The sequence below is a fragment of the Lycium ferocissimum genome, chromosome 8 (genome assembly GCF_029784015.1).
Source record: "Lycium ferocissimum isolate CSIRO_LF1 chromosome 8, AGI_CSIRO_Lferr_CH_V1, whole genome shotgun sequence".
Classification (NCBI taxonomy): Eukaryota; Viridiplantae; Streptophyta; class Magnoliopsida; order Solanales; family Solanaceae; genus Lycium; species Lycium ferocissimum.
The window spans coordinates 28,437,748-28,456,533 of record NC_081349.1 but is presented as its reverse complement, the minus strand read 5'-3'; the positions used below and the strand labels follow the sequence as shown (position 1 = coordinate 28,456,533).

The 18,786-nt window shown below is 33.5% G+C and overlaps 2 protein-coding genes across 3 annotated transcripts; one reads left to right on the top strand and one right to left on the bottom strand.

The window, feature by feature from the left end:
- The first annotated feature begins 5,275 nt into the window (after positions 1-5,275).
- On the top strand, positions 5,276-7,885 carry LOC132066798 (protein CRABS CLAW). 2 transcript variants are annotated; one of them, XM_059460003.1, is made up of 7 exons: positions 5,276-5,418; positions 6,015-6,143; positions 6,256-6,361; positions 6,453-6,501; positions 6,852-6,927; positions 7,468-7,531; positions 7,612-7,885. In XM_059460003.1, exons 1-6 carry the CDS (start codon positions 5,317-5,319, stop codon positions 7,528-7,530), a joined length of 525 nt encoding a protein of 174 aa, XP_059315986.1. In that variant the 5' UTR covers positions 5,276-5,316; the 3' UTR covers position 7,531; positions 7,612-7,885. The 2 variants fall into 2 exon arrangements, with proteins under 2 accessions (XP_059315986.1, XP_059315987.1); XM_059460004.1 differs by having other exon boundaries at positions 6,262-6,361; positions 7,612-7,881.
- Positions 7,886-12,619: 4,734 nt separating this feature from the next.
- On the bottom strand, positions 12,620-18,033 carry LOC132067815 (squamosa promoter-binding-like protein 6). The gene is made up of 5 exons (XM_059461158.1): positions 17,846-18,033; positions 16,576-17,439; positions 15,243-15,346; positions 14,258-14,846; positions 12,620-13,036 (listed from the first exon to the last, which is right to left on the bottom strand). Exons 2-4 carry the CDS (start codon positions 17,340-17,342, stop codon positions 14,278-14,280), a joined length of 1,440 nt encoding a protein of 479 aa, XP_059317141.1. The 5' UTR covers positions 17,343-17,439; positions 17,846-18,033; the 3' UTR covers positions 12,620-13,036; positions 14,258-14,277.
- Positions 18,034-18,786: the final 753 nt, after the last annotated feature.

The following is an 18,786-nucleotide window of genomic DNA, read 5'->3' as shown; positions in this document are numbered from 1 at the left end:
ATGACATGGATTACAATTGCTATAGCACATTGTCATAATTTCGATGGTGGCAATGTGAAGGGCCTTAGAAGGGTGGAGAATTAAAAAATGAAGTATATTTTAATAATTAATCCCAAGAAATTAAGAAGATAAACTGATAACTTCGATAATTGAAGGCCAAGTCAGAAATCATAGCAAGGCATCCGAGAACTTTAAGGGGCATGATTTCTTCATTTATTGAGCTAACTAAATAGGATCTTAAAGTTCATCACTTTTAGAAACTTACATTTTTTCCTTCGTACATATTATCTGACAGATTTACATAAATTTTCAACTTGTATACACATTGATATTTGCGCGTGTCCAGAAACTAGTTACGTTATATGTGTACTGTAATATAGATTGTGACAAGTTAGTAATATTATCTATACAGTGTTATTATGGGAATAGAGAGAAACCCTATAACAATTAATTTGCTTTTGTACTTACAAATCATAATTGGAATGTAAAAGTTTAGCTTTACAACAAGCATTTGTTTGTAACATCTATATATTTATATTGGTAAGGTTCTTTCAAATTAATAACATGTTAGCCATGTGTTTTAATTTACTATCTTGATTTTTGTTGTAAAAACTTTATTGATCGGTATGAATATTTGAATAATGTAATTCAAAGTTCTAAAATATTAAAGAAGTTTCTACTGTTGAAAACTTGATGTTTTGAAATATATAAAATCTTAAAACTTAGAAATGAGATTCACTACATTCTTAATGTCACGGTCATACAAGAAAATAGTGAAGTATTTTTTTATTAATTGTATTTTTTTTTATTAATTGTAAAGTTCAAATTAAATAATGAATTCTCTAGCACTATACCTACTCTCCAATTTTGGTGACCCCACTTGTAAAAATTGAAGAGGTTTTTCTTAAAGTATGTGGTCTCAATCCGTCTACAAAATGGAGCTAGTGTTCAGTCTTGGTTGCTGTATTATTGTCAACTCACATAGTCGCACCCACTAGCAACAAGACGACTACTCCTTGCACGCCATTAAATGACGCTATTTAACACATGGGATGATTAACTTTCCATATATAAAAAAGAAATAGACTAGAAATGACATCGACTATTATGTCAACGACAGCCAACACGATCATTCGGGGTGAACAAGAATTGGGGATCGGATGCGGGTGAAATTTCCGCCAAAGGTTGAGATGGTGAGCATACGGTCATTTAAGGGGAAAGCGACTACAATCGCTTTAAGAAAAAATTAGTTACGAAATTTATCAGCAAATAGCCCATAGCTAAAAGAATTTTCTGTAATACGTCACTTATCGGTAGTTAAATAAGCGTAGTGACAGATTTTTCGAGTTTAGTGACATAGGCTGTCCGTCAAAATTTTTTATTTTTTGTAGCAACCAGAAATTTCTTCATTCGATCCTAAGGTTCAAACCTGAAACTACTAATGAACAGTGGAGTGTCGACCCATCCATTCCACCAATTTCTTTCGTGGTGAAATTGAGGCTATACAAACTCAACAGTTAGCCATAATAAGAAAACTCAAATCCAAATTGCAACCGGACGTTGGACATTTGTTGTCAACATCAATTCTTAGATATAATAAAGTTGGAGTCAAACACGAGTGTTGGATCAAAGTCCTTTTGGACTTTGGAGACATGAATCTCAAAAGAGACATGTCCAATCAAAGCTTCCTGAAATGGAAATAAAAGAGGGTGCTGTTAGATCAAATGGTTATGCACAAATCCGTGTATAATCAAACTAAACAAACACAAAAGGGACAAAAGGAGAAGAAAAAAATTAAAAACTTATTGATAGCGTACGAGCTGGTTGGTTGGATTAGAAATTAGATAGTACAGTATATTTACGTTCTCAATCAGTGCATTTTAGCATATAATAACAAATAATCTGCCTTAGTTTTTTCACTTCTAGCTAAATTTTCACTTCTAGCTAAAAACATGCGAATTTCTTATGGAGGTTCCCGCAAAAAATTTATCCAAAATTTGGAATTTTCGAATGATTATGTCAAGACGTTGGAACAAGTATAGCTCCTTTGGATTCCGAATGTTCGTCAGTAATTTGTGTTTTTCTAGCAGTGCCAAGTTACGAATTTGTGACTCTCATGTCGGAGGGTGGGGTTAAAAGAAGGATTAGTAGACTTTTAAGTTGAAAGGCTTGGGTGCACATTATGACACTTTAGGCAAATCTCACATTAGAATGAGAGTGAGGAAATCAAAGCGCTTTATAATATAAGGCAGACCACAAATCACATGGCAGGAACGCTTTGAGCTCTACTATAATGTAGCCTGAGGGACAAATACGTGCGAGGTCTGTCGGGTCAAAGCAGGGGCAGAGGGAGAGTATTAGGCACAGGTTCGGACGAACCCAATAGCTTTTGCTTAAACCCTATATTATTGTCAGAATTTCATTAAATATGTATAAATATTTAAGTGCGAATCCAGTAACTAAGATGAACTATTGGGTTCGGTCTGAAATTCAGAATCCATAAACTTCAAATTCTAGCTCCGTTTATTGGTCAAACAGACAATACGTGCTATGACTTGAGGTGCGACATGATTCCACCGTTTTATGATCAATAATTACTTGTAATTAATATCTTTCAGGTGATCTAATGGCGTAAAACTTTTAACTTGCACTAACAACATAAAGAAGTTAAGCTATCGGTTGGCTTGGCATTTGGCAATTATATGTTCTGAGGAAGAAATGGGGAATCTAGTACGGGCCACAAGGGCATTGATCCCTTTACATGAATGAAGAGCTAAAAAGTAAACAAATTAAAGGGTCTCTGTGTATATACATATGATGACCGACCTTGGGAAGTCGTTTATACTAACATAGAAAGTAGTAGAGATCAAGTGTAGAAATAGCTAGTTTCCTTGTTTAGCAAACAGAGAATAGTCCCATCAACATAAAGACAAAAACCCTTTTCCTTTAGCTACTTAAAAATCACTGTGATTGTGACTTGTGATTGTAGCACTGGTCATTTTCATCTTTGTTTCTTTGATCACTTGGCACCCACAAAAAGAGAGTTAGCTAGGGGAAGCCATCACCATAACCCTAGCTAACAACCTTGTCTCATTTGATTCAATCTGCATGCACGCCTCTTATTTCTGTTTCCTCTTCTTTGTTTTTGTTCATTTCAACCATCATTAGTGACCAACAAGTTGTGGTGGAGTACTGTGGTAATTAATCCTTCATTTTTATATAACCATATGTCTCGCGTTCGAGTGATCCTGTTGCATAGAAGTCGTCTTTGTTAGCGAACACTTTACCCCTCTCCTGCCAATGTGGGACTTCCCGGCATGAATCCAGATTTAGTCGTGTTCTAGTTAACGTGGTTAATGAATACCGGGTGGAAGACCAAAAAAAATCGTCATCACTAATCTAAGATGGTGTTATATACATGTAAGATAGTTTTAACTTTATATATATAGCATAAGTTGTGTTTTAACTTTATATATATAGCATAAGTTGTCGACGAAGAGGATTCAAATGAACCTTCTTGCATCAGTTAGCTCTGCCCTTGCACAAGCCCTAACCATGTAGAGTATGGATGATTTGTCAAAAGATGTAACTTTATTGCCGAATTGAAGCTGTTTTGTTTGGTAGAGTAGTGGTAGTGTATATTTATAATGATGAGTTTAATTGATCATGCATTAGCGTAAACATATTTACACAATCAGTTCAACATGTAAAAGTAATTACAGGTAATATTTTATAATTAATTAATATTAATTGGGGAAAAGAAATTGTAAGTTACATATTAGTATAAAAGAAATTGTAAGTTACATATTAGTATATAATAGGTTGAAATATATTAATAATATAAAAATCTTTACACATCTTGCCATGTATATAACTGAAATTCGTTTATACTTACGCTGCTTCATTTATTTAGAGAAACACATGTCGTCAATAGTGACAGAGCCAATTTTTCATTATGGGAATTCAAGATATAAGGAAGTAAACATCCGAAGAAGTCAAAATTAAAGGTTCAACATTTACTATATACATAAAAAAAAATTGACATTGTATATACATTGTAACTTTTCGAGGAAGAGAATTTGAATAAACCTCTTGCACCTTTAGCTTCGCCTCTGTTCGGAAAAAAGAGCTAGCAAACATATTTCATACAATAAGTACTTTACTTGATAATGACTATGGACGTTTGATATTAGATCATAGGAAGTCCTCAAGAAAGAAAATCACTTATGTTTGAGTAGTAAAGGCAAAGGACGAGGATCTGTTCAAAAGAATCAAACCTGCACTTCAAGATTTATTGCATATCTAGACTATTGTCATCTTATGTTTGAATTTTCTGTCATTTCAAGCTTAACATATTATCCTATTTGTATCAGAACAATAAAATATAATTTGCTTATCATATTAATCAGCCAATAATTAGAGTCAAATAGTAAAAAAGAATCTAAACCCTGATTTTGTCATCACCGTCTGTATGAATTGTTTCTATTTATATTCATATTTCAAGGACACTGAAACCAATTAGGACAGCATGCAGCATAACACAACATCTATTACCAAGAACCTTTGGTGAAAAACCTAAAAAACCTAATGCATCAGAAGGTCGTCATGACCCAACTCCTTACGTTCACCTAAAAACCAACATAAGTAAATAAACTTGGATGTATATATGTTTGGCTCATTTTGGAAAAACAAAAACAAATTGGTCCAAATAAACAAGTTGCTGCAATAGATTTCACAAAGAAAAAGTGACTTACAATACCTAATACTACATGTTAGCATGTACTGATAACATAGAAATCCTTTACACTATCAATATATAAAACTTAAATATTATTATTATTAGGCCATGTAGCTATAATCACGGGTTTGGCTGAACCCAAAAGCTTTTGCCTCAAATCTTGTATTTGTGTTGGAAAATCATTTACTAGTATATATAAATAATCTATTCAAAACCTAGCAAATAAAAATAATTATATTAGGTATTCCAAACTAAACACCGTATTAGATGTTTACTTTTATATCTAGTAAAAGAATGCTATCAAAATATGATACTAGTATTAATTATACTACATGATTTAATACATGAATAACTTAGCTCCTGACCAACTACCAAACGACCCCTTTGGTCACAGAGTTACCATAGAGAGTGTTGTGCTATCAAATTCCTGTGCAACTTTATTTCTCTCTGTTTCCATAGCAAAAAACCCATTTTGTCATTTAAAACAAAAAAGAAAAAAAAACCCATATATATGTGTGTGTATATATATATCTCTTCTGGACAATAATATATAAGTACTTTTCATAACTCCTAACTCTATGTTTTCTTCTCCTTCAGCTGAAAAAAACTCCATGGATTTGGTTCAATCTTCGGAACATCTTTGCTACGTTCGTTGCAACTTTTGCAACACTGTTCTTGCGGTATTTAAATTAATTTTCACACAAAAGCTTTAGTTTTGCTATATTTCTGTCTACCAATCTAGTATCCATCTTTCTTGATTTATGTACAAGTTCTCATCAATCATTTTTCTGATGTGTGATTTTATATATCGTTTATCTTGATATGGTAAAGAATAGGAAGGTCAAAATAAAGCTACTATGCTTGTTTCCTTGTGTTATGACTTTTTTGTTTTTGTTTTTGTATATTATAGCAATGCAAGATGAAATCAAATTCTTCTATTTTGTCAAATCACATGCTACAATTAACATAGTACTACGTTTCTCATCAAACTCCACACGTGCACTCTCTCATATAAACTTCCAATATTCTGTGTTCAAATTTACTTCTATCCCCCACACCTTTTAGGCTCGTAAAATCGAAAGATCTAAAGACGCTAATTCAAAAAACACAAAAATCTACTATTATTTGAACCTACGATCTAACATATTTGAACTACTTTTGTTACCATCTATTAAAAGATTTGTACTTATGCATGTGACGAGGATTCAATAATTGTTATATATCCATATATATATATTTACATAGTAAAAGTTTTTTTTTTTTTTTGGGCTTTTAGGTTGAAATTCCATACAAGAGGCTAATGGATACTGTGACAGTGAAATGTGGGCATTGCAGCAACCTTTCTTTTTTAAGCACTAGACCTCCAATTCAAGGCCAATGCTTTGATCACCAACCCACTCTTCAGGTAATTACTTTTCCTAGTATTCATATATAATTTTTTTTTTTGGATTTCTGGTTTGAGAAGTTTCATAAATTTGTACATTCTTGGCTATTTAATTTATATTTTTGGGTTTAAGCAACAGGGTTTTTCAAATGAGTTCAAAAAGGGCCAAGCTTCATCATCTGCCTCATCAACTTCTAGTGAATCTTTGTCTCCAAATGCTGCACCTTTTGTTGTAAAACGTACGTATATATATATTTTTTAAATTCCCTCATTTTCCCTGGTTCTATTTAAGCTAATGATATTTCTCTTTTTTGTTTAACTTTGTTGAAGCTCCTGAGAAGAAACACAGGCTTCCATCTGCCTATAATCGGTTCATGAAGTAATATCATCGGTTCTTTCTTTTTTATTACTTTATTTGTTCTGGTTTATGTGACATTGGCTTTTTATTAGTTCGTTTAAAAAATAATGACGTATTTAATATGTGAAAATAATTTAACTTTGGATTAAACCTTTCATTTTCCCTAATGGGAAGTTCTTAATAGCTATACAAAAATTATGCATTATTTAAAACCTAAAATTTTAAAATACTTTATTTGTTTCTTGAATTTCATGTCAAATTATGTTACGTAAATTGGAACGGAGAATAGTACTGTTATTTGAAATTTTTAGCAATTGTTTTCATGCTCATATATCATGTTAAAATCTTATTTGTTCTAACTTTGAAAAAAGGGAGGAGATACAACGTATCAAAGCTGAAAATCCAGAGATACCACATAGAGAAGCTTTCAGTGCAGCTGCTAAAAACGTGAGTTTAATTTCACTACTCGAATCTAATTAAAACATTCGTTTTAGGGTGTGTTTGGTATGAAGAAAAATGTTTTTCATGAAAATTGTTTTTCCAGAAAATGTTTTTTAGAGAAGTGGGCTTCTTACGTATTTTCTAGTGTTTGATAAATACGCACAAAAAATATTATTTCAAGATAATTTATATGTAATCTAGCAAAATAGAGGGTGGGATTAGGTGGGAATGGAGGTTCGGAGGTGGTGGGGGATGGGATGGGGTGGTTAAGGGGTGGGGGAGGAGATAATAAATTTGAAATGTCCCTAAGTCATTTTTCTCATTTTAAAGGAATTTATTTTTTTAGAAAAAAACTTTTCCAAGACATTTTGACCAATCTATGAAAAATTGGAGTAACCTAAAAAATAAGACAAATAACATGCTACAACATGTTAAACAGTTAAATTGCATAAAGTCAGCGTAAAAAAGTTAATTTTTCTTTTAACGTTTTTAATTTTGTTTGTAACCACTTTGTAACAAATCTCTAACAAAAGTTTTGGTACGTAGTGGGCTAGGTACATTCCTAATGGTGCGCCAAAGGGGTCCCCGTTCGAAATCACCAACAATTAATGTAAGAGTTCTTTCTTTAATAATTTTCTTGTAATATAAGTATATATCGTCTAATGAAAAGCATATTGTTGTTTTATGTAGGTTTTGATGCTGAATTGAAGCAAACTCTGGGACTATATATGTAATGATGTTTTCAGTTAACTAATTGGAAAAAACATTTAGGATCGATATTTGAGTTTGTTGTACTTGTCTTCAACCTGATTCTTAATTAGTATCCATCTGCTATTCCAATTAAGCTTTAGTAAAGCAGAGTGTATCTTAATTAACTCTTATGCTATGTTATGTCTACTGCTTATTAACAACTTCCTCAAATTTAAAATTTTAGTTTATTACTAATCTCAAAGCCTACTTTTTTCTTCTGAAATGCACTTTCATTAAAATAATTAATGACAAATTGTTCATGACCTTATTGTTTTGAAGTGTTACAAAATTGATACTACACAGGCGTTTGGCCATAGGGTTTGAGATTTCAATTTGAAGTTTTGATTTGAACTTCATATTTATGTATGAAAACTGAACAAAATTTCAAACTTAAATTCAAATCCCAAATTCTCCTAAAAGTAGGATTTCATTTTTTTTAAATGTAAAACTAGACCCATAAGTTTAATATTTTGTAAAAAAGATCCATAAGTTGGTAGATATATTTATATGTGCCAACCATAGTTACTCTTACTATTCATATTTATATTTACCAACCATATTTATTTTTACGAACCATATTAAAGAGTAGTTACACTACAACTCATGCATGTTCAATTTTCTTTTTTATTAAACTTAAATTCGATCATTAAATGCTGTATTTCTTAAAGACCTTTTAGTAGCGTGTTATAATTTGTTATGAAATTGTTCGCTAATCTGGTAAGGTTGTATAAAAGTCAGGGAAGTTTTAATAGTTTTCACAAATTGTAGGGTTTTCATGTTTATGAGAAAATATAACTTAAGAAATCCAAATAGCATGTCCAAACAAAACTTCAACTTTAAATGTAATGAACCGAATTTCAAATCACCGATTACAAATCATGATTTAAAAAACGGGGTCTACCTATTAGAATCCCAACATTATGTGCTTTTTCTTACATAAAATAAGATTATCTTTAAATAAATAAAGAAATTTAAAAACGGCTAGCTGGTGTGGTCCTCCCAAAAGTAGACTTTTTCAAAGTCAACTTGTCTGACTTTTTCCTTTGTAAAACTTAAAAAATGCCCTTCAAGCAATAAAATTCGCGTCGAAAAATAATAATTATGACAAGAAAATATCGCAACAATTATAATTTTTGATTTTAAATATAATGAGTGTTACAATCTCTTTGAATCCTTAGATTCTTTTTCTTGATAATAAATTCAACTGAAAAGGGTCACATATACCCCTGTACTATCATAAAAGGTTTAAATATACCCCTCATTATACGAATATACTCAGTCATTATACTTTCGGTGCAAATATACCTCTTCCGTTATACTATGACACAAATATACCCCTCATTTTAACGAAAGAACACGTGTCATCATCCGGTTGGCCTATTGTAAACTATCTCTTAATTAATTAATCCCTTTTCCTTAATTAAACTATCCCTTAATTAGTCGTACCAGCCTTGTGTGTTGGATTTTAAATATTGTATTATCCATAGCAGTATACTGACGAGGATAATTTGATAATTTTACATGGACAAGGAATACTAACGAGACTATATTTGAAATAAAATCTACTATGGTGTCATGGGATCAGTCGACTGTGTTTATGTGTCATGAATGTAGAAGAGGATAGTAATGTTCTCAACATACAGCACCAAATCATGAACATACCACTAGACATGGTTTTTACCCAGAGTTTTGCTTGATTTTTCGTATCAGTGATTTAATTAGGCATGCTATGTCATTTTGATACATGACATAATCTTATTAGCATTTTTATTTGACTTAGCGTGTCACGTCATTTGACACGTGACACCATATTGGGTCTCTAGAAAGATGACATTTGGGGCTTAACAAGGTGGACTTTCATTTATAACCCAAATCAATATGGACTAGCCCAATAAAATTAGATCGGACTTAAATCATTTTTTTGTGCGGAGTGCCCTTCAAATGCACTGGTCTTTAATTTTTGCCTCTCAAATTGTTGGTCTTTAATTTTTGCCCTTCGCCTAAAACTCCTAAGTTCCAGGTTCGAACCCCCGCTCAGTCAAAAATTTAAAAAATTTCGCTAGGTAGAACTTGGATTCGCAAGGCAGAGTTTGGCAGAATTTTTCCTGAAGGTAAAATACTGCCTTAAGGCAAAGTTTTGTCCAAAACTAGACCTTAAGGTAGAGTTTGAAACTCTGCCTGTAGGCTTAACTTTGGCCCGAATAGGCCTAAGTTTGCTATAAAACTCTGCCTTGCGATTTTTTTTTTTGATTGAGCCGGGGTTCGAACCCAAACCTCATGGTATTAGGCGAAGGACAAAAATTAAAGACCACCAATTTGAGGGCCAAAAATTAAAGACCACCAATTTGAGTGACAAAAATTAAAGACCACCCCAAAATAAGGACATTCCTTTGAATTGCCCGACTTAAATAATTAATTCAATTATATTAGTTCACTTATTTTTTTTTTTAACTAATATATCTTGAATTAAATATAATCTAAATTATTTTGAATCCGATAAATTTTAGGTACTTACAGCCCCATCAATAAAAACCTGAACTTCTTTTTTGTTTATTGTATTATATATGATACTGCGATATGCTTATGAAAAATTCAAAGAAAGAAGTCATGCATACGACGATGAAGATGTTTACTGGTTGACGATGAAGGCTTACAAACAGGATTTAGTAAAATAATAGGCCCATGGTTCAAAGGTAAATATTTTTTGCTATTAATTATTCGTCGATAATTGAAATTTTAGAACAGAATTTTGGAGCTCAAACTCATACAGTTAAAACTTTAAGATTCTATCATAAACTTTAGTAAAAATCATGATGTTTGAAATTATAAAAGTAAACTCAAATTCCATGAAAAATCCTAAAGTTTGAAGTGATAAATGTTGAAACTTTCTTAATTGAGATTTGAGATGACAAAATGTTCCCTAGAGCTTGAACGGCATTCCAATTCCAGGAACATTTTCATAATCAACTTAACTACCAGACTTCGTTTGCAACACAATTAAATTTTAAAATGTGTGCCTAATCTACACATTAGTATGTATGTATTTTTATCACTAAACCAAAGTCCTAGGGATAAAGGATAGGACATGCTTTCATTAAGATAATATTTTTTTTAAAAAAAAAAATCGAAAGGGACGAAGCCTGTTTGACCATTGGATCGATATCATCTTGCTATTTTTTTTTTTAAAATAAGAGGATTCGTAAGCTTGTTTGATATTCCATATATAGGAATAGAAAAAATAGTGAATAAGATCGGATCATTATATGATGTTTGATTTTTGTAAGCGTACATGATATAATATAGTTTGGGCTAGTAATTGGGTGTGTTTGGTGCTAAAATAATTAATTAAGTCAGATAGAAACAAATAAGTAGCTGTTTACGGGACCAAAAAAACATAGAAACAAGTAAGTCATTTTCAGTGCTTACCATATAGTATGTCATGTGGGCATGAGTTTTATCCAATTTTTATTTGAATCATTTCCCATGAGTTTTATCCAATTTTTATTTGAATCATTTCCCCTAGGGAGAGGCTAGTTTGACGAATCAATCCACTTCAGTTTCCAATTTCTCATAACTCCGATGGATAATGAGTCTGTCCTATTACTCTTCACTTAAATCAGGTCGGAGGACGTATATAGCTAGCACATCCCACATAAATCTAATCCGAGTAAAAAAAGACGGAGGAAGGTATTGTGGTATACTATTCTCCTGGTCTGGAACTCCTAGTTCCAATCGAAGCATGTAAATTTGTAAATAAATTTTGTATTTATAGCCACTTCAGTCGCGCTTGTTCATATTCAAAAGTATCTCTTATGAGAATATGGTCAACCCGAAATTATTATGTTCAAGATTCTTCACCCAACAATGGAAAAATGCTCCGGATTTCCATTCTCATATGATGCCCCAAAGGAGATTAGCAACAGGTCAGCACGAAGCGATTCGTTATCATGCTCAAACATAAGTCGATCTCTCATTAGGGACAAAATATATATCATTAAAATCCCACAAATGGAACTTTGTACTATCTTTACCATTGAATCAAAGCCATAATAGCCAAAAAAAAACATCACATTAAGAAACTTCAACTTTCACCATTTTTTATGGGAAAAAAATTATGTACAAGCTAACTTAGCAGATTTTCTTTTTTCTCTTCTGAAAAAACCATCCACTTGCATATTGAACAATTTTCACAGATTACTAGAATGATACTACATGATGGCAGCAGCAGGCCTATTTTTTCAACCAAATGGAATATTGCAACTCCAACAAATAAGGGACCACTTGTTCTCCCTCCCTTCTCTATCAAGGACCACAACAAAAGCACACTAATCTAATGCATAAGATAACACAATTGCATAAAATAACACTATTAGTGAGTTGAAAAGCTAACTAACCAAGTCAAATTCAGCTCAAAGATCACAAAAACCTGTCATAAGGTATTGTGCTTAATGATATATTCCATATACAATTCTGCACGCCTACATCCCAAAAAAGACATGCCAATAGCTGCTCGAAAGTTTCTTTTTCGTGTGCACACATGCATGGAGCATAACTTTTCTGCAGCAGAAATCATACACTGAAATACACAAGTGACCCAAGATTTTTCTAATTCCATTACCATTGAATATTAAACTCTAGAATGATGCTGATGCCACACATGTATGGCAGCAAAAGTGTTGAATTGGAAAGTAGACTATGCCATCAAAAAAGTATGATATTTTTGCTACAAACAGTAAGATTCTATACTTTCCACAATGAGGAGATGGAATTTTCATCACAAGAACTACTACTACAACAACAACAAACATACCCAGTGAATCCCACAAGTGGGGTCTAGAGAGGGTAGGATGTACGCAGACCTTACCTCTACCTTCAGGGGGTAGAGAGATTGTTTCCGATAGACCCTCGGCTTAAAAGAAAAAGATTTCATAACAAAAACTGCTGATGGAAAAGTGAAGATTTAGCACGACAAATGTAGTACCATCGTTTCTATATACTCGAGGTTTTTTTACATTCCCAACTAACATAAAAGAAATGATATACATAAATTACACAAAAGAAATGTTATCATTCTGATACCATTTTCTTGTTAAACATCAGTACATGCTGCAAGATTCCTTGGATACAACAGGGAATATTAAAATAAAAGAGCACTGTTTAGATGAAATGGAGCTATTGAAATGAATAATTGATGCAAGATAGGAAAGCAACAGAAGAGCTATGGCTGACACTTACAAAAGATATACCGATATCAATCATTTATTAATCTGCCTTTGCCTTTTGACTTTTTGGAAAGGCCACTAGTGAATTAGTTTAATCTCCTCATTATCCTCCAAATCTCCATTTGAGATGTTGACCCTTCACTCTGCAGTAAGGATGAGAAAAAAAGAAAAGGTCAGATACGGAAACAACAACAATTTATATAATCAAGACAGGGAGTTCTTATTCCTAAAAGCTTTTAGGTATAAGAAATGAAAAACTGAATACTGCAAAGTCACATTAGTAGTCTTCTACACCACTGTAGCGGATCAGCACACTTCATTTACATGCTTTAATAAAAGAAATCATGGCACAGACACACTCACCAATGCTCATAATGATCCTTAATCCCCACTTACTAAAAGGGCAGCCCGGTGCACTAAGATCCCGCTATGTGCGGGGTCCGGGGAAGGCCGGACGACAAGGGTGTATTGTGCGCAGCCTTACCCTTGCATTTCTGCAAGAGGCTGTTTCCACGGCTTGAACCCGTGACCTCCTGGTCACATGGCAGCAACTTTACCAGTTATGAGGCTCCCCTTCCTTAGTCCCCACTAACTAATTACTAGAAATGAAAAACAGCAAGCAGTTATAAACAATAGCCATGTCTCGGTGTATTGCCTAAACATGTACAACTGTTAGAACAAGTATACATGACATCGCATATAATTCATTTCCTGATTTATCGTCTAAACATGTACAAATAATTGTAGGAACAAGATACAAGACATACCACATTATTCGAATTTGTTAACTTTATCAAGCGAAAGATGTACGTGTTTGACAATGTATTGGTTATATGGAATACCGGTCAGACCTAAGGTGGATATACATGAGGAAACATCTTCTTGTCCAATGAACTTAGAGATATTCGTTTTCCTTTAAGAAAGACATACTACTGAACTACAAGTGTTTTTTGGTTGTGGGCACTCCTTCATCTCACCTTAACTTTTTCAAGAGCTCTATAACTAATAATGATGCCAAAACATTCTTTTGCAATAGCACCTCTTGTTTAAGTTCCATTTCAACTACAGCCAGACCTCTTTATAACATCCATCCTCTATAACAACATTTCACTATAACATCCATGTTTTATGCGGAACCAATCTTTCATGTTATATTATATTATATGTTCTCTATAACAGCATTTCGCTACAGTAGATAAAAGAATATCGGAAAAAACGATGTCGTTATAGAGAGGTCTGATTGTACCACAAGGTCTTGGCTTAAAGCATTCTTGACAAACAGTATGGATTAACATGTATTGACATTTTGAACTCCTGATAGAAATGAAACGAGCATTAAATATCAGATGGACATGTTTACAGACCTTGTAGCTCTCAATAACCCTCAAGTGGAAGTAAAAGAACAAAAGATATCATTTTCCTGCTTCACTTGGACATAATTTTTCTGCTGTTCCACTCTTTGTAAGTGCGACGACAACTGCACTAAATCCATAGTAGGCCCACCTTCTGGAGAAAGGCAATTCTTGCAATTTATAGAGTTCGGTCTTTGATCATGTCCGTCTATCTGAATGACCCCATCTTGCTCAGCTACTTCAGATGAATATAACTCAATTGGTGAAATGTCTGTTGAATTGTGGAAAAGGTTTTTTTGTGAGTGGGCTGACAGAAGAGAGAGAGCACAAGAGGAGTTTTGCCCATCAGAAAATTCTTGAACTGACAATGACGGATCTTGTATTCCCATTTCGTACGGATGCTGGATGTTTTTTGCAGGGAATAGCCCATTTTTGACTGACATAGCCAATTGAGAGATGCACAGAGGCTTATGTTCTAATTTAAGGTCCTTGCTATTGTTAGAATCTTCATACTTTTCTTGATAAAAGAAGCTACCAGGAAGTATTTCTGGGAAAAGAAATGGAACTCTCCTTTGTGAAGTCATATCCAAAAATCTTGAACCTGCATTTGCATAAATTCGTAGTCAGTAAAACTGCAAATAATTTGTCCACAAAGCAGAACAAACATGAGAGTCCCACAAGCTAAAAGAATGATTACAATCATTCAACTACATAAGATTAGGTAAATAGGATAATTAACAACAATGAACGTTCAGAAAACAACCAAGATAAGCAAATTTGATTAAGAATAAAAAGTTATATCATGCCCTCAACATGAAAATAGAGTTGGGAAAAACGATAGCAGTATGTTTTATATATTGAGGGGAAAAGGAAGAGACTTGAAGTATAGAGGATGAAATTCTTAGATTGTACAAAGTTAATTATACTTTAATTTAATGAAAACAAAAAGCCAAATTAGCAAATACAGGACAATTAGAAGAGAGGGAGAAAAGGTTACCCCAGTGAGTATCAAATTGAGGCTTTCTTCGGCGCTCATTATGGCCTGCAAGGCGTTTGCGACAACTGCGTTTACCTTCATCAAATTCTGCCAGCAAGTGAAACCTGCAATTTAAAAGGTTACTGTTATTCCATGCAGGACTAGCAGCCAAAAACATTAACGCGAAATTGTAACAGAAAGGTTATGACATTCATAACCAATGCATAAAAATCAGCAAAGATATTTCCAGATAAAAAATCTGAACTGGTCACTTTTTTTTTTTTTTTGAATGACATCGGTGGTGTCTGGGCCACCTCGACTATTTGCAATATGTACCTGCTACCTCCCACCAGCACGGTAACTTGGTACTCTCCTCGTCACTTTTTGTTAACACTGAGAACATTTCTCTACTTTAAGGATGATTGCATAAGAATGAATCTGGAGGATGGTCAATTAGCAGGTCATGATTAAGTTACCCTACAAGTGAAAGACTGGATTTTTTATATTTCCTTAGCTTTCTAGAAGTTTGGTGGATCACTCATACTGACGTTCACAGAAACAGTGAGGCAAACATTAAATTTAGTGGAAACTCGGAGGAGCTAATAGAAGTTTTTACAATCGTGTCTAAATAAATTCTTTAAGAGCTCGGATGCTAAAACTTCATCTTCTTTTCATAGACATTACATCCACAAAATCTGTCCCTTAGTTTTAGTTTTGTAAGCCTAGTCAAATAAATGAATTCAACACAATAGCTGGTTTTCCCAGATCAAATGCAACACATGAACGGTATTTGTACGTTTTGTTTGAGATTATGTAATACACACAGCCCCACACACATTTTTATGTAATACACACAGCCCCACACACATCTAGTTCTACTTCTGTTTGCTGGACAGAAACAAAGAGTGCAATCTAAGGGTGTGTTTGGTATGGAGGAAAATGTTTTCTGATTTTTTCATGTTTGGTTGGCCAAAATTTGATGAGAACATTTTCTCTAGGAAAATAAGTTCCTTAAAAATGAGGAAATGACTTCCCAAGGGAAAGTATGGAAAACAAGTTCATGAGTAGCATTCCACACTAATTATCTCCTTCCTATCCTCCAACACACTCCACCCTACATAGCCCCCCATCCCCACCAACCCCACATCCCCACACCCGCCACCACCCCCATAGTGTTTGAATAGATTATATACAAATCCTTTTGGGATAATATTTTCTGCTTACTTACTAAACACCAGAAAATAAGTAAGAAAATCACTTATTTTCCAAGAAAACATTTTCCTTTGTACCAAACACACCCTAATAAAAAAAATTTATTACAGGACAAAAGGAGCAGCCATGAGCTAGATCATACCTGCTACACTGCTGACAAAACCTTTGCTCAATGCCATTAACTATGACTATAGCAGTTTTTGAGTGTTCATCGCACACTTTGTGTCTTTTGTGATAGTCTTTTGAGGAGCTCAGGTCCTTGTTACAACCATGAACCTGGCAGACAGGAACCTCAGAATGCAAATTCGTAGTCCGTATTTTTTTCCCCTGAAGTGGCGAATTGTCTGAAGACAAAGCCGATTTTCTCTTTAAAGATTGATTACTCTTGACTTCCCTATAAACAGTCGACTCCTCCTCCTTTTGACCACGACGAACCTGAGAGATAGAAAACTGAGAATGCAAACTCTTTGTTTTGGCTTTTCCAGTTGGCAATGAAGATTCTGGAGAAGAAAGAACCGAACTTTCTTTTGATGATTGACTAGTCCCCATTTTCAAATCAATCGATGATGGCATTGGATTGTTAGATTTAATACGACTATGATTAAACATGGCTCCAAGTCCAACTTCTCCTGGAATCGGTTCAAACGAAAACATAGAAGTAGAGGATAACATTCTACCACAACCATCAACCATTTCAGAACTTAAAACTCCGGGGGACGGGTTATTGGCTGCTGATTTCTTCAAAATATCAGCAATACCTGATCCTAGTAACTCTGTGCTTTCAGTTATTTCTTGACTAGGGCCACAAATGCTTTTTTCAACATCACAAAAAGGGTTCAAATTCCATTCCTTTACATTATCAGGAAAAATAAAGCTTCTCCCTTCTAAAGCATAGCTCAAAGGTTCCATCCAAACTGTAACAAGTGCAAAGACTTACTAAACTAGTGCTTCAAATTTACAAACTTCACAGTAAATTCTTCACCACTAGCTAAATCCAACTGAAATTCTGAATATGCAAAAAACAAAGTGTCAGAAATTCATCAGTATAAACTAAAGTTCCAATCTTGAAACTCAAACCTAAGATATCAACATGAAAGATGACTTTTTTCAAGACAACACAAGTAAAAAATTGCCCCAAAGAGAACAATACTACCATTTTATAGAACCAAAATTAGTAAGAAGGATATTAAAGTCAAAATCAAGATCACCCAAAGAAAGAAAATCACAAACTAATTCAACTATCAGGCTTTACAAATCAAGAAACAAACCCAAACCAAATCAGAACCTTAATCTTAAGTGCATCAAACAAGAAACAAGAAAATACCCAATTAAGAAAATTACAAGGGAAAAATAAAAAGTAGAAAAATTAATCATCTTTAATGAAAAAGATTGAACCTTTTAATTAAGCTTACCTAGAAGAAGAGTTGCAGTAAGAAAGAACTTAGAACATAGGTACTATGGAGCTATGCCACTTTTTATTAGAAAACCAGTGGTAATAAACCAGATACATACAAGTCAACATAATTTCCACTCCCAACATATTGATTTTAAATATTATGTGAGACCCAGCTTAGGAGGAGTTGAGTTGTCGAGCGCCGATTGCTCCATCTCTTAAAAAAGGACGCAGGAGCCTGTCTTATAATAAAGGGGTACTCTCTGTATTATTGTGTCATATTTCTTAAAAAGTGATTCGGGATTAAGTCACGTGGCGATACCCGACAAAAGAAAGGAGGCCTTTCGTACGGATTGGAGTATGAGGATAATTATTCAGCACACTAAAATCTAGTGGATGAAGTTCCATATTCATGAAAAGCCGGGATTGAAACATGTCATGAAACTCATCAAAGATAACACATGAGAAATGTCGGGTGTATAAGTAAACATGTCTTATCTCCTAAAGACGCATTTTAAAGCCAGATGGGCCTAGATCCAAATAAGAAAATATCACTAATGGGTTGTGTTGTTATTGATGATATCAGCTAAAAAAAAAAAGGAAAAAGAAAATAAAAGAAAAAGGCAACTTCAAGGTGTTTTGTAACTTTTGATGGGTGCTTCTAAGCAAGTGTGTGAGGGGAATTTATTTCAATTTTTTTAATTTCTATCCAATAACATTTGTTTCCATTTTAGGTGATTTGAAAGATTAAATTATTAGGAATAAAGGGGATATATATAAATTATTACTAAATGTAGGTAGTTAGGTGTGTCTAATCACTATGAGTGTTGAAATTTGCTGCAACTGACCTTTTACTATTGCCTTTGACACTCAACCCCTCAATTATATGCCACGCTCATACTAAGGTCCAATTTATTATTTGGTAGGGGCCTTTTTTTTATTTTTTTTTATTTTTTATAG